At 39.9% G+C, this 23,553-nt stretch overlaps 1 protein-coding gene across 1 annotated transcript in view; it reads right to left on the reverse strand.

Annotated features, from left to right (window-relative positions):
* Positions 1-575: 575 nt before the first annotated feature.
* TSPAN12 (tetraspanin 12) overlaps positions 576-23,553 on the reverse strand; it is a 68,673-nt gene continuing 45,695 nt past the window's right edge. The window contains exons 7-8 of the mRNA XM_070423787.1: positions 19,584-19,727; positions 576-2,163 (exon numbers count right to left, since the gene is read on the reverse strand). Of these exons, the coding sequence (XP_070279888.1) occupies positions 1,858-2,163; positions 19,584-19,727 (450 nt within the window). The 3' untranslated portion in view covers positions 576-1,857. The remainder of the gene's footprint in view (positions 2,164-19,583; positions 19,728-23,553) is intronic.

The following is a 23,553-nucleotide window of genomic DNA, read 5'->3' on the forward strand; positions in this document are numbered from 1 at the left end:
ATGCTTGTTCTTTCTGTAATGTCAAAAGAGAAGCAGCCAAATTTGACTGCTATCCAAATAATTCAATTAACACACAAAGCTGCTTCAATTACTTGGGTATTTTAGGTAAAATTATGAGGATTTGGAGTGCTAAGGAAATTATAAAAAGGGCTGCTTTTGAATCTGATTAAGCAAGTTATTTACTATTTTCATTTAAATCTATGGAAAAGATGAAATCTAGCTGTTGATTTAAAATATTGTATTTCTTAGGCTACTTTTCTCTTAAAATTACTTTAAAAACTTGGATATGAAAATATTGAGGACATAAATGAACATAAATGGGTACTTTTATACATTATATCAAACAGTTGCATCATCATTTAGCTCAAAATCAAACTTGAAAAGTAAATGGGCATCTTTTATCTTTTCTCAGTGAAGATACATATTCTTATAGATTAGTTTGAGTTTGAAAATCATTATTATTACTGTATTCAATTATTTCTTCTCACATTTTTCTCCCTTTGCTAATCTTCTTGAGTGGTAAAAGTGCTTACAATGTGTACAAATTAGACAGACAAATTATTACTCTCTAGAAAATATTTATTGACAATTTTTAATTTTCTTTCCATTTTCTGAGAAATAATCATAATAGATAAAATACAGTAAAATGCACTTTTCCCATTTTAAATAAATATATTTATTCTTGTAAAAAAATTTAATAATCTGTGTATTTCACCATACTATCTTAATCAGTGAAATAAAGCAAAGAAATTCTCTGGTTAAGTTGCCACTTATCTTAATGATTCTCACAGCATTTCCCTGGAGAAAGGGAATGCTATTCTCTGAAGAATTATATTCAGACTTGGATACTGTCACTTCCTGTTTGGAGAAGGCAAAGATAAGCTTCTTTAACAAGTGTTTACTGTCAAAAAGAGTCTTAGTTTGGGAGAAAGATAGCATCCAGGTCTTTGCTAAATGAACTAAGTTGTGTGTACATTTTCTTATTAATACTCCCTAAGGACCAGACTGCATTCTGAATTACAATGACTCCTTTTGTATCACACTAGCAATTTTTCAAAATTAGTGGTTAAGTATTTAAATTAACAGTTATGTAATGTAATGTAATGTAAAAACCAAGACAGAATTTTAAAACTCTATTAACAGGGAAGGTTAAGAATAATGATGTTATACAGGACAAATGTATCCTTTTCACAATTGTTATTAACATTATAAGAACTGAAATCTAGTGAATTATACAGACTTAACACAGATTCTCATATACACATAGATCCCTGATCAGCTTAAGACAATGTGTTAGTTTGCTCTTGGATGTAGTTAAGAATATTTTAGTAACTAGCAAAAATCACATTTAGGTAGTCACCAATCTTCAGACTTTTCTTATGTCTAATCTATTTTACCCACAAAAAATATATATATATATATCACCAAAGAATAAAAATCATTAGTATTATTTAACTTCCTATGTTAACAGTTAACTGGCACTTTATATACTAGCGAGCTTACAGAAGTAAATCGAACTTTACTGTAGCTCCAATCCCACCATAGTAGGCATGCAGAAACGTTGGTCAGGCTGTACCAAAGCATAAACCTCAAAGCATAACTATGTTTAGTAAAAATCTGACACAAGCTATAACGTGGATATTAGATCTGTCCTTGGCATTGTAAAGGGCAGCAACTATTGTCCAGGTGGCAACATAACATATGGAGCTTTTCCCTCTTCATTTTAAAGAGTTCAAAATGACATGCTTAGGCATTGCTTTATGGCATTTTTATTTCTACACATTTCTGAAACAACTCTGTGCTCAAAAATTCACAAGTGAAATAAAATAACTGGGTGGTTTCCTCCTTTGACATCTTCTATAATTCCTCCATTTCAAAGTGTGTATCGAAGCTGTTTGCCATGGAGGTGTGTTCAAAGATCCTCGTCAGGCTTGGTTTCAGCAGTTCCACTGAGTGACATGACAGGTGCTGAGTCGTGTCATTCTTCAGGGACATTATTTGCTCTGTCCCAGGCTCCCTCCTATCATAATAGAGAGCCCAGAGCAAAGTGATGGTGAGAATCATGGCCAGGATTTGTGTCACTCCAATGGAGATCCCGAGAAACCGTAGCACCTGCAGTTGTTTGGTTCCTCTCAAAAAGGAGTACATTTTCTTCCCACAACCCTGTAAAAGAAATAGCACAGTCATAATTACTCTGGATGGGATACAGAGGGCCAAAAGGGTGAAAACAAACTATCGGTATCAGTTAATGAAGCGAAACAACTAGATCCTAAAGTTTAAAACAGTGACTCTCAACCAGGGACACCTGTGAGAAAGCCAGAGAGGAGATAGAGATGGGGACTCTTTGAAAAGCCTGCCCAGGGATTTCTTCTGTCTTCCTCACAACCTGAAATTGAGAGCTGCTGCTAAAACACATATCCAGAGAGCAAGGGTTGGCGAACTTTTTTTTTTTTTTGGTAAAGGGCCAGATAGTAAATCTTTTATGGTTTGTAGGCCATGTGGTCTCTGTTCCAACTACTCATCTCTGCCACTGTAACACTAAAGCGGCCACAGACAATATGAAAATGAATGGATGAGCCGTGGTCCAGATTTGGGGCACAGGCCACAGAGGGCCAACTCCTGACACAGACTGACTCAAATTTTTCAAAACTGAAGTTTCATCATCATTATTACTTGTATACACTGTTTGATTATTGTTCCTTTGGTCAGAAGCTTTTCCCCAGGGATCAGGACTATTTCCTCAGTCTGCTGCTGAAGCATGCTGGTGGGCGGAAACCAATCTATTCCCTTCCCCCTACCTTCCACATGCACACACACTCTTCAGTCCACTGCCTGCAGCAGAAATATACATGGGGGACTTCCTGACATGGCACCAAGTTCTAGTTCTACCCAGTAAGAATTTGACATCTGGCTTAAAAAAATAAGCAAGATTTTTGTTTGTGTTTAGTTTTAATTCAAAAGGCTAACTAACAAGTACCTATGGTAGTCAAAGAAGATAATTCAGAAAGAAGAGATGAGAAGGAATAAAAAGAAGAAAAAAATCCATGAACAAGGAAAATGGGGGATGAGGGGCAAACAAAAGGAGGTAGAATGTGACGAACAATTGTCCTAAGTCACCTCGTAGGTGACCGAAAGCAGAGGCTACCTGCCATGTCTCTAATGAATCCGCAGCAAAGAAGTAAAAATTCACTCTTCCAAAGGGAAGCTAATTCTAAAGTAAAATAAAAATATGGAAAAGAATTTTATAACAATTAACAAATTTAAAAAACTTTGAAGATTCTGAGGTTTTACTCTACTTGGAAGCTAACAAATTAGCCTGTCGAGGTTCCATGGGTGCTGGCAGAAGAACGAGAAAAAGAACTTTATCACTCACAGCAATAGCAATAGCCAGAGTATGTTCCAGTTCCTCGAGTCCCCAGAACAACATGAAGATAGTGAGATGACCCCTGCACATACAGTGGGTTGCGCTATGGGACAGGAGCCCCAATCTTTTGGGAACCCTAATCTTTTATAATGGGCAGGAAGAATACTTGTTCTTTGCATTGGAGAGAAACATCATCATCATTATATTGAACAGTAAATAAACCTGCCCTTTTCTCTGGAGGGACACACTTTCTTCATCGTCAAGGCTGTTTGCTATGCACAACCAAACAAAATATAAGCAGCCAGTGACTCTGCTCTCACAAGACAAGCAAGAGATACACGGAAAATTATCACCCAACCAAACCTTGACTTTTCAAGTTTTTACTCTATGTTTAGGGTAAAAGTGAGTCAGTACTTACCCTATTAAGGCAGCTACTTGAATAAAAAGAAATTGGTAATTATTTAAATAACTGCCTCCTTGTTTTTTTCTCTAGATTACACAAAGAAATCAACTAAAGCAAGGAAGGCAAGAGTCAGTTGTTAGAATTTCTGCATTATATTAGAGGGGGGAATGAATGATGCATCATTATTAGATTTCCAAAGACAATGATCAGTAATTGTACCCCAATAGGTCATAATTCTCAATAAATAAAAAAATCATGTATAACTAGTCATAGACACATTTCAATAACTACCTTTTTCTGGTACATAATGTAATGCAAATTAACAGCAAAGGATTATCCAAGTTTCATCAATTTAACCAAAAGTAAAATTAAAATATTTATAATTTAATATTACTTAACATCAGTATAATATCACTTCTCTGGCCATCTTACCAATTTGATAATACAAATAGGCATACACACACAGACACTCTGGAAAACCAAAATAGATCTCACAAATACAATTCACCAATGTTCAAATATTTTCCAGAGTCCCACTCAGCTGGTCTATCAGAACCCATTCACACTTATGTTTATGTGGCATTCCAACAAGCATCCTTTTGTGACACAGGATAGAATGTTTAAGATCATGGACTGCAGAGCCTGAATTCTGAATTTCAAATCCCTGCTCTGCTACTCATAAATTATGTGACTTTGGCAAGTTACTTAATCTATTCATGTTCCAGTTTTCTCATCTGAGAACATACATAGTAATAGAGCCTACTGTTTGAGACTTGGGGAGAATTAAATGAATAAATATATTTAAACACTTAGAATGGGGTTTGGTACATGCTAAAAGTGCAGTAGGTAGAAAAGATAATACTTATTTTTAAAAATCTGTCAATAAAATTAAGCAGAAATTGAGAATAAACTATAGTCTATTGTGTTTCATATTTTGGGCATTAAGGAACATCTGTTTCAATTTCATTTTAAACAATCATATTTATAAAAAAGGTACAGTAAATTATATAATCTAGAATGGTTTGAAAATGTGATATATTAGTTAACACTGAATTTTCTAGAGTGAGAGGGGACCTTGGAAGTCAATGAGTTCAACTTTTTAACTTTAAAAATATGGCTAAAAAAGCACTTCTAGAATGACTCAGCAAAACAGGCAGAGGGAAGAAACTCCGAATAGTCTTTCCTCTATATAAACAATAAAAGCACTAGTAAAAAGTGTCAAAATAGCCCTGGCAGGTGTGGCTCAGTTCATTAGAGCATTATCCCATACACCAAAGGGTGGCAGGTTCAAATCCCCACTTGGGGCATATTGAGGAGGCAACAAATCTCTCTCTCTCTCTCTCTCTCTCTCTCCCTTCCTCTTTCAAAATTAATTTTTAAAAAATCAGAATAAATGCTTTTGTAACTCTGGAAATTCCCCGAAGGCTTGCAACAATCTGAGCAGCATTTATGTAAGAAATTCACCTGATTCCAGTAAGAACAGTAAGCTTTGTGGCATCTTAATTTACCCTATTCCCATCCCCACCCTCCCCAGCTCTGCAGTAGATTTGTGGTCAGTTGCTTGGGCATCCTTCCGTGCACTGTAAGGGTGCCCATTCGATTCCGGGTGGGGGCACATGCCCGGGTTGTGGGCTTAAACGCTGGTGGGGGATATGCAGGAGGCAGCTGGTCAATGTTTCACTCTCACATTGATGTTTCTCCCCCTCTCGCCCTCTCCTGACCTCTCTCTCTAAAAATCCATTAAAGGTGTTTCTTAAACACACACACATTAAAAACCAGTGGCCTAGAAACCACCAGAGATAACAAAATAGGGGTGGAGCTACTTCAAAACCCCATTACCAGAGAATCGCCATTGTTTGTTCTATCTGGTGGTTCCCTGGAAGGCCTTACTTGCAAGGCTGTCCTTATTTGCACCTGATATTCAGATCAACCAGAGCCCCTTTACCCCCATGTTTGTCAAAAACAATCAGAGGCAACTGTTGAACGCTGAGGCTGCATGAAGTGGTGCACACTGTGGGTGAGTCAAAAAGCTTAAAAGGAAAATCTGGGGCAAAAAGCAGCCCATAGGGGCCTTAGAAAAACTCTGAAACATTGGTGGGGATCTAGGAAGTTACACACATGAGTAGGGCTGTGCTCGTACCTAGGACTGTGCACATGCTAAGGAAGACCTAGGAAGGCACTAAAATCTCACCTCTGGCTAACCTGAGGCTTTGTGTACCCTTAGCAAAGGCTGGGAGACTCATGGTTCTAGGCATCTAAGGAAATCTCTGTTCATTCATTAACTGACCACAAAGCTAACAGAGCAGAGACTGTAGGGGCCACACATGACAACGAATACAGAACTTACAAAATTAGTTCAGGAAAGTCATTAATGAACAAATAGCAACAACAATAAATCACGAACTTTCAGGAGGAGGTAGCGAACCTGATTTACAGAGTTGCCACATTATATTATTTAAAATGTCCAGTTTTCTACAACAAAAACAAATAAAAAATCACAAGAGGTGCAAAGAAACAAGAAAGTATGTCTCATACACAGACAAAGATACATCAAAGAAAATGCTTCGACGTCGAACAGACCATCCAACCTCAGAGGGAAGGCAGGGGAGGGGGGTGGGTAAGACGTCAACTAAAGGACTTGTATGCATGCAGATAAGCAGAACCCATGGACACAGACAGCGGGGGGGGGGGGAGGGGGGGGGGCGGGCGGTGAGAGCATGTGCTGGGATGTGGGGATGGCCGGGGAGAGGTCAATGAAGGAAAAAGGAGACATATGGAGACATATGTAATACTTTAAACAATAAAGAATTAAAAAAAAAAGAAAATGCTTCTAATGAGAGGAACTCAGGACCTCACTAGACAGCTCTGTCCACACTTTGTAAAATAGTAGTTTTTTAAATATATATATATATATATATATATATACATATATATATATATATTATTGATTTTAGAGAGGAAGGGAGAGGCAGAGAGAGATAGAAACATCAATGATGAGAGAGAATCATTCCCACAACTCAGCCATGTGCCCTGACCGGGAATTGAACCAGTGACCTCCCGGTTCATAGGTCGACACTCAAGCGCTAAGCCACACCAGCTGAGCGAAAAACAGTAGTCCTTAACAAGCATTTCCTTGTTGGAACCTGTCTCTCAATAAGATGCAGCTCTGCTCTCAAACAATGCCTTTTCCAGAAGGTAGAGAGCTATGCCTGATGAGCTGTCACATTCCCTTTAACCATCCTCTTCTCTAGACTGCGTATTCCTGCTGCCTCCAACTTTTCCAAATATATACGCTTCATCATCCTGATGATCTCTTTCTGGATTGCCTGGTTTTATCAATGTTTCTTTGGAAAGAACACTGATTTTTAACTTTAAAAAACTAGAAAATGCAATAAAATATTAAAACAACTAAGGTCTTATCAATGGGTTTGGATTCCACACAAAAAGCTTTTCAGGTGCCCCAGGCGAGTGGCATGGCATTGAATCACACGGCACATGGGTAGGACCTGGTCTCCTTCCTGATAACTGGGACCTGAATACTATGTCCATGCTGAGGTGGCCAGGGTTTTCTATTCAAAGCAAAGATCCTAGTTTGCTTCCTCAACTTTTATAAAAATGTGTCAGTCTTATTACTTCCTCAGTTTACACAATATATAGATAACTCCTCAAAACAAGATGAAATTTAAGTACTTATGCTTGCCATCAGAATTCATTAATTAAAATTTATGCTTCTCTATCAGAAAAAAAGTTATCTACAGATTATTTAAAAAATGAAATCAACTGACATCTCTCTATATTTTTAAATTACATCCAAGTGTCAAGCCAGACTATCAAAATCTGCTACACTGGAATATATTTGCCTATGCCTTGTATATTATTTTCCACCAATGTGTATTTAAAAACACCATAAGAAACTGCTCAATAAAATTAGTGAAAAATAATATTGAAGATATTTTCCTAGGTAATTCAGAGTAGAATTTAAATTCTTTAAAATCTCACTTGAAAAAATACTTTCGAGTTTTGTTGCCTTTGAAAATGTAAAATATTCTATTCTAGCATTAAATCATGCAAATGATGAAGTCTCCTTTGCATCTGAGCTTTCAGAAAGCTGAGGGGCAAGTATGCCCCATCTGTTTTCATAGTAAGCATGTCTAATTTTTCTGTTCTTAACCCTGACATTCCAATGTTATTTATATTTTATTATTAATTCATTGCATCTTTCTTGTTGTGTACTGCATTAAACCCTTTGTTTAATAAAAAGATACACGTTGTAAATCTATATGTATATAAGCCTAAGCGATTATTCGACCGGCAGCTATGACGCACACTGACCACCAGGGGACAAAAACTCAATGCACATGGAACAGACTGATGAATCTCAGAGGGAAGGGGGGAGTGGATAGGGCAGGAAGAGATTAACCAAAGATCTTATATGCATACTAGAGGCCAGGTGCACAGATTCATGCACTGGTGGGGTCCCTCGGCCTAGCCTGTGCCCTCTGGGGGGATATTGGACTGCTGGTTTCAGCCCAATCCCTGCAGGCCAGACCGAGGGACCCCACCAGTGCACGAATCCGTGTACCAGGCCTCTAGTATATAATAAGAAACTAGTATATAAATAAAAGCACAAATCTCTCTATACTGACACAATTTAATATTTAATGACTCAGAAGGCATTGTAGAAACTTGCAGCATATTGCTCATTATTAGTGGTTCATTACACAATTACTTAATGTTAAATGTTAACTTTCCAATATCCCTCTTCTTGATAAGACAGTATTTTCCCAAATTTCTTTGCATAAATAACTGTCCTCCTCAGCCACTCCCTAAATTCTTAGTAGAAACAACTGTGAGTTTATGGTCCTTCCTACATTATCCCCATTGAAATAATTCAATCTGAACACAACTGTGAACTTTTTTAAGCCAATCAAATAATCATACATAACATTTACACTTCTCCATGCAAACTCTGACACTTTCATTGAAAAGCAAGTCACTAAGTCTAGAGAAGAAACAAATATAGATGTCTTTCCACATAATCTATTGTACTATTCATAGATATTTAGTTACGTAAATTAACATTTCTGTTAAGTGATTCAAAAAGAGAAAATATAAATGTTAGAATTCAAAACTGCATTCTATTTCATAAAAGTTGTTTTAATCAGAATAGGAAAGAAATGAATTTCACTTATTTGCTTTTCTCAAAATAAAATACTCTGAGTTAATTTGAATATGTTTTCTTCTTAAATAAAGTTATGCTAGCCTTACATTAATAACCTCAGACAACTCAAAGCTATGAATAAGACATATTGGCTAACCTACTTTACTTGCTACAATATTAAAATTCTGATCAACTATTAACTGTAAATAATAACATTACCTTCTTATCAGGGAAAAATTACTAATCCCTACATTTCCTGGAATCTATCTGAAGGAATGTCAGATGCCTCATTTCACTTGAGGAAATGATACACTTGAAATTATTCTCTAATCTATCTCCAAAATGAGTTTCTAAAATTAGAAAAGCACCAATGGCTTTCCCAGGCCATGGCAAAGAGTTAGACAGATCTCCTGGGCTTATGAAATAAAGTATAAATAAAATCTAGGTGCCATACATACCAGTACGATATTTTCATAATGGATTTTTGATAATAAACACAACTTTCAAGTTTGAAGGGACTATGTTAATCATCAGGTACAAATATATAATCTCTGCTCTAGTGCTTCTAAAATTAAAAAATGAATGATAGCAGTTCATGAGTTTTAAACAGGTTGGATCACCAATAACCGTAAGCTTTGCAGGGAAATAAATGAGTCCTTTAAAATAAAGTTCAACAGCAAGTAATAAAATTCATTACGGACTTTCTGTTCCCTTAAGAAAAAAGTTAACCAAACCCATGCACAGAAAATGCAGTAGAGAAAGACTTATCCTATATAATAAAAGGCTAATATGCAAATCGACTGAACGGCAGACCGACCAGTCTCTATGATTGACCACCAGGGGGTAGACGCTCAAAGCAGGAGCTGCCCCCTGGTGGTCAGTGCACTCCCACAGGGGAAGCGCTGCTCAGCCAGAAGCGGGCTCACACCTGGCGAGCACAGTGGTGGTGATGGGAGCCTCTCCCACCTCTGCGGCAGCGCTAAGAACTCCTCAGGGGATGTCCGCCTGCCAGCTTAGGCCCTCTCCCCGAATGTTGTGCATCGGGCCTCTAGTTTCTTAATAATGGCAGACCCTCATGTCTTGTTTAGTCCTCAATATATCTCCATTAGATAGGCAGAACCATCGAATTGAAAAGACTACATTTGCCAAACATTTTTCATTTTTATGAAAAACAAGCAAACAAACAAAAAATGTGGTCATAGACCAGAGTCGGGAAGCCCAGCAGGTGCTTCAAGGACAGAAGTTGGGGGATGGCAACACTAACAGCAGGGGAGGAGTCACCAATTGTAGGAAAGAAGAAATGGGAAGCCAGATCAAGCAGAAGAGCCTTCTCAGGCTGCTCATTCACAATGTCTTTCGCTGGGCCTTTCGTCCACCTAAATGTTCAACTATAAGAAGTGGGAAGGTGTTGAAACAAGCAAAGTGGGAGACCACATGAAGTCCCCAAAACCTGGACCTAAAAATCTAGCTTCAGCCAGCCCAAATATACATAACCAGAAAAAGCATTCTTTCTGGGCTGTAAACTCCAATCAGAGGTGGCTAATTTTTCTATTGACTTCACTAAGTTGTTAATAAATTACTGTTATTATTGTCATTAGCTACTACTATGCTTTGAAGATTTGTATTTATTATGTGCCAAGTGGTTTGCTAAGAATTTCTCATTAAGTAGCTTGATTTACTCTTTGCAAGACTCTAACGAGGTAGGTATTATTATTATCTCACTTAATAGATAAAAGTGAGGTTTAGAAGTGGAAAAAAAAATCTATAAAAGCTCAGCTTGCTCCTTACCAGTATTTCACATCTCAAAATTTTTGAATCAATTAGATCTGAGCTAAATCACTGACTAGCTCTATGACTAGCTAGGTCACTTACCTTCTTTGGGCCTCATTTTTCTCATCTGTAAAATGGAGATAACAATACGGTAACCTTCAAAGAATTGTGTTAGGGCTTAAAGGAGATAATGCATGTAAAAACTTGCTCATGGATCTATTAAACATGTACTGTATTTTAAAAATGCAATGTGTACTTTTCTGATTTACTTTAACTCTCAGCTATGACTATAAACACATGTTACACACGGGCACTGTTCCCAGGGTTTTTAATAGGTTAATTCGCATAACTTTCCAAACCACCCTATGAGATAAGTACTCTGGCATCCTCTTTTTTTCAGGTTGGATCTCACCCAAAAAGGTGAGAAAAATGAAGCACAGGAAGATTAACAACTTGCCCAAGGTCCCAGAGCTAGTAAGAAGCAGATCAACGATTTAACCCAAAGAGTCTGGCCTGGGAGACGAGTCTTAACTGCTGAACAACACTCATTCCTAAAAACCTCTTCTCCTTTGGCTTCTAGGACACTGCTTCCCATTTCTTCTTTCCTGCAGTTGGTGACCCCTCCTCTGCTGTTAAGTGTTGCCATCCCCCAACTTCTGGCCTTGTCTGCACACATCACCTCACCCCTCCCTGTGGCCTTCTTTACTCCCATGCATTCAATCGCCTCTATGCACTGATAATACCCATAAGCTATTAGGGCCCCAACTCACCCCAGTCTGTTCTCCACTGGTCGGCAAACTGCGGCTCGCGAGCCACATATGGCTCTTTGGCCCCTTGAGTGTGGCTCTTCCACAAAATACCGACTTCTGCGCATGGGCCACAAAGTTTCAATCGCACTGTATGTGCGCGCCCCCACGTGGTATTTTGTGGAAGAGCCACACTCAAGGGGCCAAAGAGCCACATGTGGCTCGCAAGCCGCAGTTTGCCAACCACTGGTAGTCTATGGAACACAGACTACTAGCCGGAGACCACATTCCCCAGCCTTCATTGCAGTGAGGCACAGCCTCGTGAGCCCACCCCAGTGGATCGTGAGCAGAGGTGAGGAATGTAGAGCTTAATGCATGGGCTGTGTTCCTTCCCACTTCCTCCTTTCCCCACTGACTGGAACTGGAGAAAAAAGGAGCAACTTTGGAAGGGAGGTATTAAAAAAAGGCGAGGTGTCTCACCATCCTGGGCCCTTGCATGAACTTGTGCAGCAGAGCTGCCTGGTAGATTGGGTCCGCTGACTGGTCTAAGAGAGAGAAATAGACTCCCACCTTATTCAAGCTATTGTATTTTGAGTTAGCTCTTTCCCTAATTAATACACACAAAATCCGTATCTCTGGCTGAGTTCTGTCTTCTAAGCTTCATATTTCCTACTAGGAGTACATGGACAGGACCCTTAAAACTCAGCATTTCCAAAGTGGAGTAATCAAAGCCAACCTATCCCCCTGAAAAAAAAAAAAAATGGTTTCTACATCTATTCAGGGCCCCGTGTCCTTGCAGTGTCCCTGTCACTCACTCCCTACAGCCAACTCATCACCTAGTCCTGTTCACCCTCCCTCTTTCATATCCTTCACTCTCATTCCCTCCTGTCCATCCTGAATGGCACAATGGGAATCCCAGGCTTTACAGTCACTCATATGAGTGACCTGCAACAGTTTCCTACAGACTCCCTTGCCTCAAGCAAGACCCAATTCTCACCTCAACCCATTCTCTGCCTATACAATGATTTTTAAGCACAAATCTAAAATTGTTATACTTTGTGAGGTACTTCCCAGGTCAAACCTATTATAATGGCTTTCACATCAGTAAATTCTAAAGGCAAAATCTACAAAGTCTCTACAAATAGAGCATGGGGGGCGGAGAGAGGGAGTGTTTGAATAGTGAATAGGTAACAAGAAACTCACAATTGAATTAAGTTGAGGAAGAGAATGAAAGGCAATAAGAATGCATTTGTAACCTGAAGCAAAGTTGGCAGGATAGTTCAAGGCCTGATTAGATCAAGCAAAGCCCAGAGATAAAAGGGATCCACCCTTTTGGCCCGAACTGGCCCTGCAAAGCTTTGAATGGTAAAGCAGATATCACCTGTCAGAGTCCAGCTGACCCCTGCCAGCAGTTGCTGAGGAGATAATGAAGTCAGCAGAGAGGCAGGAGGGAGTGTCTTTGCCTCTAGATAAAAGAACCCTGGGAATGGAACTTCTTGGGGATATTCCATCTAAATCACCACTGGGCCGGCCGGAAAGCAGCCTACTTTTTACTATCCGGGCAGGAGATTCTGTGTGTGTTTATCTGAGAATGGGGCTTCATTATGAATAAGTCAGAATCCCAGGACTACTCTGCCCTCAGTATTCCTTTCATAATAATGCTTCCATTTTGCAAACATGCTCGCCTTCTTTATTTCGCAACCATTCGCAGACTTCTGTGGAACACGCATGCGTTATCAGGTATCCAGGGCTCTGCATAGTCCAGTGCCCATCTACCTGTCCAGCCTGCCTGCATGGCCCTCCTCATGCCCGCAGTCCCGCTGTGCTGTGTTGTCTGTCTTCCAGCTCTCACTGCTTCGCTGCCTCTTTGCTTGGAATGGCCTTTTCAGCCTCATGCCACCCAAATATTTGCTGCCTTTGGCAATGACTGCTTATCTTTTAAGATTGGAAGCCCAGCCCTAGCTGGTTTGGCTCAGGGGATAGAGTGTTGGCCTATGGACTTCAGGGTCCCAGGTTCGATACTCATCAAGGGCACATGCCCGGGTTTCGGGCTCGATCCCCAGTTGGGGGCGTGCAGGAGGCAGCCAATCAATGATTCTCTCTCATCATTGATGTTTCTATCTCTCTCTCCCTCTCCCTTCTTCTCTGAAATCAATAAAAATATATTTTAAAAAGATTGGAAGCCCCAAGAATTTCTACCTTCTGTTGTGCTCTCATTGCTTATCTCACGCATAAACACAATGATAATGAAGGATTGCCTATCCTATGCCAGGCTCCTCCTTGTGTCCCAATTCAAGATCATTCCTATCTCTTATTCTAACACTGATGTGAGACTCATTTCTATGCAGATTGGACTCACTTTAGGTTAGCACCATTGGCCAGGACCTGGCCTGGGGCCTAAGCTGCTACCTCTGACTTTCTGCCTTGGACTTGTCTTTCAGCACCTACCCCCCTAACTGTTTGTTTCCAGTGTGGTAATTTACTTGGTTCTAAGAAGAATGCCACTAGTAACTTAGGAGTAGGGTTACCTGGGAGAAAAAATGATCAATCCCCACTCCCACCATCTCCTTTTCACCCACAACACTGTCAAGTCTCTCCCTCTGGCTCAGAAGTGCTGAGGAAACTTCTTACATGTCTCAGATGTTGTGTGAGAAAAGGATAAAATAAAAGTTGTTTCTATTAGGCAAAACAGGCGTACAGCTTGACTCACTTTTCTCATTGGTCAAAGATGTTAGCACGAGAAGAGTGTTAACAAAAAGTGCCAAGGACTGAGATACTGCCCAGAAAATTTTTTAAAAAAATGTATGTAGATTATAAAACAACAACCATTAGGTACAAAAGAGATGGGTAGGTGTGAAACCTCAAAACCGCTCTCAACTCACATACCTGAGAGAATGAAAGCCTCTAATAGCCCACCCCACGTGGTTCACCATGAGCTGTCCCACCTTCAATGTGGGGGAGCACTCCTCCATACCCATTCACTACCGTGAGCACTGGAGACCTGTACATCCTTGTCATCATCCGGGTTCTTTGTCCCACAAGCCAGAAAGATCACCTCTGCTCACATCTACACACCCTGCCCTCTCCAGCTTCCTGTCTGTGCATGTTTCCTGTTACACAGAGAAGAAATAAACAACCATCTAAAGAGGCAGAAAGGGTTTGGTTCCAATTATTTGTCACAAAAGAAATTATTAAGAGTATTTGAGCCTGGCTAGTGGGGCTCAGTGGTTGAGCATTGACCTAAGAACCAGGAGGTCACGGTTCAATCCCTGGTCAAGGCACATGCAAGGGTTGCAGGCTCAATCCCCAGTAGCGGGTGTGCAAGAGGCAGCCAATCAAGGATTATCTCTCATCACTGATGTTTCCATCTCTCTCCCTCTCCTTTCCTCTCTCTCTAAAAATCAATTTAAAAGAACATATTTAAAAATATATACTCTTTAACAGATATTTGCATGGCTGGGTCCTTCTCATCAATTGATCTCAGTTCAAATGTCACCTCCTAAGAGAGCCTAGATCCTACCTGTCCTATCTTAAGTAGTTCCTTCATCAGTAAAGAAATTCTCCAGCACATGACCCTGTTCAGAGTCTTCAATGTGCTTAACACCACCTGAAATTATTTTTATTGCTTTTTTTCTTGTTAGTTGTTTATGTTCCTAACTAGAATATATGTTATACAAGAGGAGAGATTTCTGTCTGCAGCATTCTCCACTCTATCTTCAGCACCTGGATCCCACTCGGTAATCCCAAAACATTTTGAATGAATGAATGCAATGGAACCAAACGGATGGTCAGAGATATTTGCAATTGTGATTTTTAAATGTATACTTTTAGACATGTGTTTTACTCAATGCAGATATTTAAGGAGTTGAATACCAGACCCAACAATAACTCTGATGGGAATGTTCCTAAAATGTGCTACTATTGCTCTATTTCTGCTCTGTCATTTTTCACAGGTTTTAAATGTGTCATAAAATATTACTGGGTCAGGGACCAAGCAGGCCACCAGATGGTTGAGGATGATTTATTTCCTTGATTTCAGACCTCTGAACAGAAATCGCAGGAAGAAAGTCGGTTCTTATCTCTGAGCTCACAGAATATGAAAGATAAAAGGGACCTTGAGTTCATCTCGTCCAGATTCGCTCTTAATTTAAAAACCCATTCTAACACCAATGACCTTGACTTTAATATTTTTTTTGCGATAAGACACTCACTATTTTACAAGAGAACCTGTATCACAATTGGACAGATTTTGATGAACAAGCTCTTCCTTCTACTGACTTAAAATTTCCTTCCTGTGACTCTGGCCCCGGGAGCAACAATGGGTAAGCCCAGTTCCTGTTCTGACTGATGAACTTTGAAATACTTGAAGACATCTGAAATACCTCCCTTTAGTACTCACTACTTCAGAATAAACATTTCAAAGACCTCCAACTGTCCCTCTGTCAACTTGTTCTTCTTTATAGATCCCTCATCTTCATCTTCCAGGTGGATGATCCCTGGGCACTCTGCAATTAGGAAACATGCATTCCAGGGCAAAGTGGAATTAAGTCTTCTTTTTAATGATGGACTTAATTGTACTTGTGCCATAAAGCTACTTAGTGATTCACGTTGGCAAGTCAACTATGCATATAATGATGCACTGTAACATTACCAATATCAACATCTGTTATTAATTAGAAGTGCAAAAGCAGATTACTCTGACATCATGAACCTCCATCTCTGCTGGAATTCTGTCTAAAGAAATATCTCATAACTGACAATGCCAGCTTGCTACTGAAAATATGAAAAATATGAAAAACGTTTTGAATAATCCGGGCCATCAAATTTGACCAGGAACAACAGTGTGGCTACTTTCCAGCTTAAAATCCATGGAACAAGCAATTATTGACATCCTGAAAGTAAAAAATCCCATTATAAATATTACTAGTGGAGATCATTAAGATAAGCTAGTAAAATTGAACTGTATTTTTACAAGAAATTTTTATTAAATGTTAACTGCATGCTTTTCAACTAAATATAGTAAAACTGAAATAAAGACTTTGTGGGAACATCTGGAAAATTGATTCACATTTTGCTATTCTCATGGTCAAAATATATATATATATATACCTAAGCGACCATTACGACCGACCAGAATGACCAGTTGACTGGTCACTATGACACACACTGACGACCACCAGGGGGCAGATGCTCAATGCAGGAGCTGCCCCCTGGTGGTCAGTGTGTTCCCCAGCCAACCTCCTGCAACTGGCCAACCTCCCCTGGCCCCTCCCCCTGGCCGGCCAACCTCCCACAGTCCCTACCCCTGTCTCTCCCCCCTGCCAGCAGGCCCTGATCGGCCCAGCCCCAATTGGGATTGGGCGAGATGGCCCCGAACGGCCCTGATCACAGGCTAGGCCTAGGGATCCCACCCATGCACGAATTCGTGCACCAGGCCTCTAGTATTAGTTATAATCATATTATCAGTATTAATCACTGAAGAAAGTAAATATTACTCTACATGGGGGTATAGTCCAATAATTTCCCATACTGACTTGCCACTCCTAAAAACGAACAAATGAATGAAGTTTACACAGGGTAAGTTCATAGGTTTCAGTTCACATGTTTACACTTGTACCTATACTGTAATCATCTGTGTGTGTGTTTTTAAATCTAGTGGTGTTGTAATGTGTTTGAACGTCCACATTTATGCCTGCATTTAATATTATCTTAGAAATGTTCAGCACTGCTTCTGCTTAATGGAATAAGCAGGACTTTGTTGCACTTGTTAGCTCGCCATCCCTGCTACAGACACCAGCCAATATTCAGCTTTCACCCAGAGCACAAGATACAGCACAAACATGGAGGAACTCGGAGACACTGACCCAACAATTCTTTGTTCAATATACAAGACCTTGGATATTCTTTTTTATTCAAAGCCAAAATGTAATATGCTTCAAATGATAATATCCAAACACAATGCCTCTCAGTAGTATGAGGCATGACTAAAAGTATTTTGGTTATCTTTTAAAATAAACAACCTGAGTCATTCAGCTGTTTCAACAATTCTTGTTATGAGTTGAACTGTGTCCCCTCCGAATGCATATGCTGAGGTCCCAATCCCCACTAACTGAGATCGGATCTTACTTAGACACAGAGTTGTTGCAGGTGTGATCAGTTAAGATGAGGTCAGACGGGAGAAGAGTGAGTGACTAGCATCCTTCTAAAAAGGGAAATTTGGAGACAGACACAAACCAGAGGAACTCCGTGGGAAGGTGAAGGCAGAGAGCAGGCGAAGCTTCTGCAAGCCAAGGAGTGCCCACGATGGCCAGCCAACCACAGAAGGTGAGGGAGAGGCGTGGGACCGGTTCTTCCTCACACCCCTCAGAAGGAACCAACCCTGCCTACACCTCCGTCTCAGATTTACAGCCCTCAGAACTGGGAGACAACAAGTACCTGCTGTTTAAGTAGCCCTAGGAAATTAATAAAATTGTGAATCTCTTTAAAAAATACTTGGCAGCCGAACCGGTTTGGCTCAGTGGATAGAGCGTCAGCCTGCGGACTGAAGGGTCCCAGGTTCGATTCCGGTCAAGCGCATGTACCTTGGTTGTGGGCACATCCCCACTGGGGGGCGTGCAGGAGGCAGCTGATCGATCTTTCTCATCGATGTTTCTAACTCTCTATCCCTCTCCCTTCTTCTCTGTAAAAAATCAATAAAATATATTTAAAAAAAACACTTGGCACTCTTCCTTGTATGTGCCTTTGGAGCCCAGAGCACTTTACTTTGGATATCCTTAAATGTGGCAGGGTCCTGTCCTCTGAGATGATTTTCTTAACAGCTCAAAGTTACTCACATCTAAGACACGGATGTAAAAGATCATTTGTATAAGTATTCCAGGATCTTTTTCAGATATTGTTCCTTTACGCTATAAATTAATGGAGCTGATTCCTGTGCATCTCTACAATGGACGTTGGCAGACTGGCTAAAAGATGTTTTGAACAATGTGAGTATTTCTAGGAAAAAATGCCTAACCTCCTAAGGTCATGATCTTGAAACACATAAAAAGGCATGTTTTATAAATCCTGATATGATTTTTTTTACAGTTTCATTCTTTGTAGCATATTGTGTGTGTGTGTGTGTGTGTGTTGTATCATGAGTGTGTCTGTTAAGCCAGAGGTTTGCAACAGTGCTTCGTGTACCCAGGTGCTTGCCTGGAGATGTATCTGGAAAATGATTCTGGCCCCTCAGGTGAGCAGCTTCCCTTCCATTTTGAGCTTCCACTCTAGATGGAGGCTGCAGTATAACTTTCGGGAAGGATGGAAATACCTTACATCTGCCTTGTCCACCACAGGAAGAGCTAACTCGGAGAGGCTGCTGAGCACCTGAAATGTGGCTAGAGCAGCAGAGGAGATAAAAATTGTATTTGATTTCATTTTCATTCAAGTGGCCACACGTAGCTCTTGGCTGCTGTACGGGATGGCGTAGTTCTAGATTTTAATTGGGAGAAAAAGAATTCTGTGGCTAAAAACATTTGAAAATCGCCACTAAAAGGAAAGTGATAGGAAAACTTCTGCTAACAAGGAATAAGAGATGATTCGGATAAATTCTTCCAGAAAACACAAATATGCAAGTGTCTTGGGCAGAGGACAATTGATTTTAATTCCAGTGAGCACCTAACTCCATTCAAACAGCTAACTAAAACTCCCATCCCTGTTCACTATCCAGCATGGGGGAGGGAAGAGGAGAGTGGGGTTTCCCCTACACGTTTTAATCTACGTGGAGATCCTAGACCATGTTCAGCTCAGAAAGTCCAAAGTGTGTTTTCCTGACCGCCAGAGTCAGCGACACCCTCTGCCTGTGTCTGTTTTCAAAGGACCCTGAGGAGGGGGCAAGAGAATATGATTCTTAGTCAACACATTTTAAAATCCAATTAATTCTAAAACCTAGACCTTCCCAATGCCCTTTGTTAGCATGTGATCAGTGCTCAGATTTGTATATTAATTTTTACCTTTATCCTGTTTTTCCACATACCAGAGCAAAAATTTCGAGGGCCTTTAAATTTGTACAGAAGAGGAAAATTTCACTGCCATGTTGCGGGTTCTATACTTGTCATTACAAGAAAACTTTTCTCCCGATTAGCTAAACACACACGGCCTTACCTCTTGATACAGGTCACTGAGATCTTCCTGGTGGGCCTGTTTGGAACATCCTGGGAATTCCCTAACGCAGCAGGAATCTGGGGGCCAGTCCATCTCTGTCATTTCCAGCCAGTCGGTGAAGTACACCACTCCGCAACACTTGAACTGTAAAAGAATACTGGTCAGGCTCAGACACTACACAAATATTTTCTTTATTTATAGGAGGTTAAACGGCAGATTTCTTAAATTTTTTGTAGCAAAGCAAACATTATTCTTCATCACTTAATGATAGGTGTACATTCTCGGTGGATGACAGAGATGTCGTAAAGGAGTCCCCAGTGGAACAATTCTGAGCACTAATGCCCATTAACACCTGAAAACAGACCAGGCAGGCCTGAGTCCCCCTCCCCCTCCCACCCTTAGATCCTCCACAAGTGATCTTAGAGCAACAGAGTTCATATGCACAATTAACAAAGCAAATACCTCAAATCTTAGACTTATCATTAAGCCTCTAGACACTGAAGAGTAGCTGATCAATCTACGTGTATATGCCTAGTTACCAGTTTGCTTAAAAATTCAAATATGATATTAAAAGTTTCTGTAATCTCCGGAGAAAGGTTTTTTGACCAAAGCTCCCCTCACAAAGATTACCAGACTTGGGTTCATTAACCAAAAAAATCTCCAAAAATGTTTGAGATGTAAACATAAGTTTGGCCAATAAATTTTTATCCATCCAAATAAGATTCTTGAAATAAATGATCATATTCTATCACATAAATCACAGAAGAAATGATATTCCTTTAGCTTAAATAAAGTTAGATTTAAGAAAAGTTACTGTTTCTTTTTCCTTTTCTTTTTGTCTCATTTCACCAAGGTTTTGCAAAAACTTTCTCTGGCCAAGGTTTAGATACACTGCTTAAGGATGGATGTAGATTGGGTTCAGAATAATTAACTATGATAATGTTTTGCCCTTGGGTAGAGAGGGGGTTACTCTTCATAGAGTGAAAACCAAGCACTATGGGCAGTCTCTGAGAAGGACTCTGCCAAGAGCGATTGGCTCTGTAAATTACGTAGTCCAACAGCTCCATCCGTGCCCAGGATTTACACTGTGCCACAAAATACCACAACCCACCATTTCACAGTTCAACCAAAACCCACTGTGAAGAATTCTGGACTTCTCAAGTAAAATGAAACAAGGAAAATCCTGAAAATGACTATATATTTTTTCATTTGCCTACATATATAATTTTTAAAAGCAAAAATCACCTTAAGAGTATTACAAATGATGAATTACTGAATGCTATGAGTCATACTAAAATTTTCCAAGAAACTTTAAAATATTTTTAGTCATTTCCTTTTATAAACTTGTTCTCAAAGCCATGAATAATATATCTGAGGCATCACAGATTAAGTCAAACATCATTTGACATCACATATTTCAAGTCATTAAGAGTCCATAAGAATCGTATGTAGTCAAAAGACTTTACTTTCTAAAAATCATACACGACTTACAAGAGTTCCAAGTCAGTCGTTTAAAAATCCTTGCGCTAAGAGAGAACGCGCCTCCCTCATTTCCTAACGACATGTGTTTTTTCTGGTTGATGACAGAAGAATAGCTCTTGGCACATTCTAACCCCATCCACAACAGGGCAGCCCATTCATCAGGCCTTGTCAGGAAATGAGGTGCTCTGCAGAAACTGCTTCTTCCAAATTACTTACGCATATCACCTTCGGTGCCAAACTTTTAAAATTTTAATGTCACTGAGATATTTTTCCTTTGTACACAGTTGTTTTTCGTCCTTAGCAGAAGATACTGAATTGAAACTTTTTCCTGAAAACTCCCGTAAGCAAACCCATTATGATGCCACGCATGACTGTGGTACATCTCCCTGTAGTTTTCCTGCCTCCTTCAAAACCACAGTGTGAGGCAGGGCCACTCTTGCCAACATTGTATCAAAGTCAAGAAAATACCATCACCTTTTTATATATAAAGAAACTAAGGCTCGGATGGCTCAAGTAACTTGCCAAGATCACAGACTGGCAGGTGGCAGAACCTATTAATTCCAAAGCCTATTCTCCAACCACTATGTTAAAATAAATAAACACATTTTTAAAGGGCAGGAGTGTTGTTTTATAAGGTATTTAATAAGCATCACTAGGGCTTGAGAGTCCCCGAAGCTGGAGGACGTGCACAGAACAGCACTGAAAGAGTCAGGAAAACTGGGGCTGACAGGTCCCTTCTGGTTCTACTATTTATTTTGTTCAAAAGGAATGTTATGGGCTGAACTGTATGCCACCTGAAGTTCATGTTGAAGTTCTCATCCCCCAAATGTGACCATTTTTGAAGGCAGTGTCTTTGCAGAGGTAATTGAGTTAAGGTCATCAGGTGGACCCTAAGCCCATATGCCTGATGTCCTTCTAAGGAGATGACATTTAAACGCAAACACATACAGAGGGAGGCCCACACGAAGCCACTAGGAGACAGCCATCTGCCAGCCCAGGACAGAGGCCTCGGAAGAAACCAACCACGCATGCCTTGATCGCAGACTCTGAGTCTCCAGAAACGTGAGACAACGCATTTCCGTTGTTTGAGTCCCCCCAGCCTGTGGTACTCGGTTATAGCCACAGCCCTAGAAAACTAGTACAGGGGTGTTTTTTTCATCTTTTAGGATACCCAGAGGTCTTCATCACCTCCTCTGGGGTGAAATAGGCCTATGATACGGAGGAGGAAATTTAGCATGCAGCAAATCTAAAATTTGCAATGCTTGTACATTCGCTATCTAAGTGGAACTCCCTTTCCTACCATTTAAGAAAAAGAAAAGTGCTTTGTTTTTTAACCTGGATTATCATGCTCTACATCACAAACTCCAAAAAATAAAAAAATAAAGAGCTCTGGGCATCTTCTACCCAGGGCAGTCGCTGAACACAGCTTCCGATAAATTCCCTAAATGCTTTACTTATTTTCCTTACATGTTGTTTTTAGTACAAATGAACAGTAAACAAACAAAGTCAGGACGCATTTAAATAAACAGGAAATCTGTGTTACAATGATAATGTTCACCATCTCAACAGCTGGAACACAAAGAGCCAGATTTGGAGATTATCTTGGACTTGAACGTCTGCCCATATTCAAGCCAGAGTAACGGAGCAGAGAGCTGGTTATCTGCCGTGGAAGACACTGGCCCTCAAGTCCTTTGTGGCCCAGCTCTGAATAAAATGAAAGGAAACGGATATACTTGGTCATGTGGAAATGTCACTCCCATCACAGGGAAACTGCTTGGAAGAGAAGCTTGGTTTGAAGCAAGATCAATGATTAACTTCAAGTCACCAGACTTTAAACATCTAAATATAGTCCCCATGTGCTCAGATGCTTGCATGTAGTGCTGTGTGGGAGTTAGGTAAGAAAAGCTAAAAGCCCCTGTACTTTATGTTATTGTTAATAACCATAAGCTAAATAAGATCAAACTTATTTAATCTTCTCAAGAACTCGAGGAGATATTTTATTATCCCCCCTTTACATGAGAGACTGAAGCTTCAGAAAGTTAAGTAAATTATAGAAGCTCATGAAATAGTAGCAGTAGACCAGAATTTTCTGACTAGAAAGCTCACGCCTTTAACAACATATTGACTCCTAATTGTCAAGTGAGAATGATCATTTAAAATTTTAAATGATGTTTAAAATACAAATAGCTCTAAAAGTGATGAAAAAAAATGATCTATTCAAATAGAACGTGGATATGTATTGACTCATGAAAAGGAATCTTCACAGTAGCTTAGTGAAAAGGCTTTTTAAAAAATTTGAAACTATGGAGAAGCATGTGAAATGTAGAGGAAATGGTATATATGGAAAGAAAAGCAGAGCCTGGCTTTCCTTAAGGTATTTCTTAATAAAGAATCACACCAGTGGTAACTGAATCACAGGCTTAACTTTTCAGCACAGAGAAAGAGACCAAGGCCAAAGCTTTGAACATTTGTTTTGAAAGTGTGCCAT

This window comes from Myotis yumanensis, unplaced genomic scaffold (assembly GCF_028538775.1).
Source record: "Myotis yumanensis isolate MYYU_CA2020_CCGP unplaced genomic scaffold, mMyoYum1.0.hap1 SCAF_9, whole genome shotgun sequence".
NCBI classification, from domain to species: Eukaryota; Metazoa; Chordata; class Mammalia; order Chiroptera; family Vespertilionidae; genus Myotis; species Myotis yumanensis.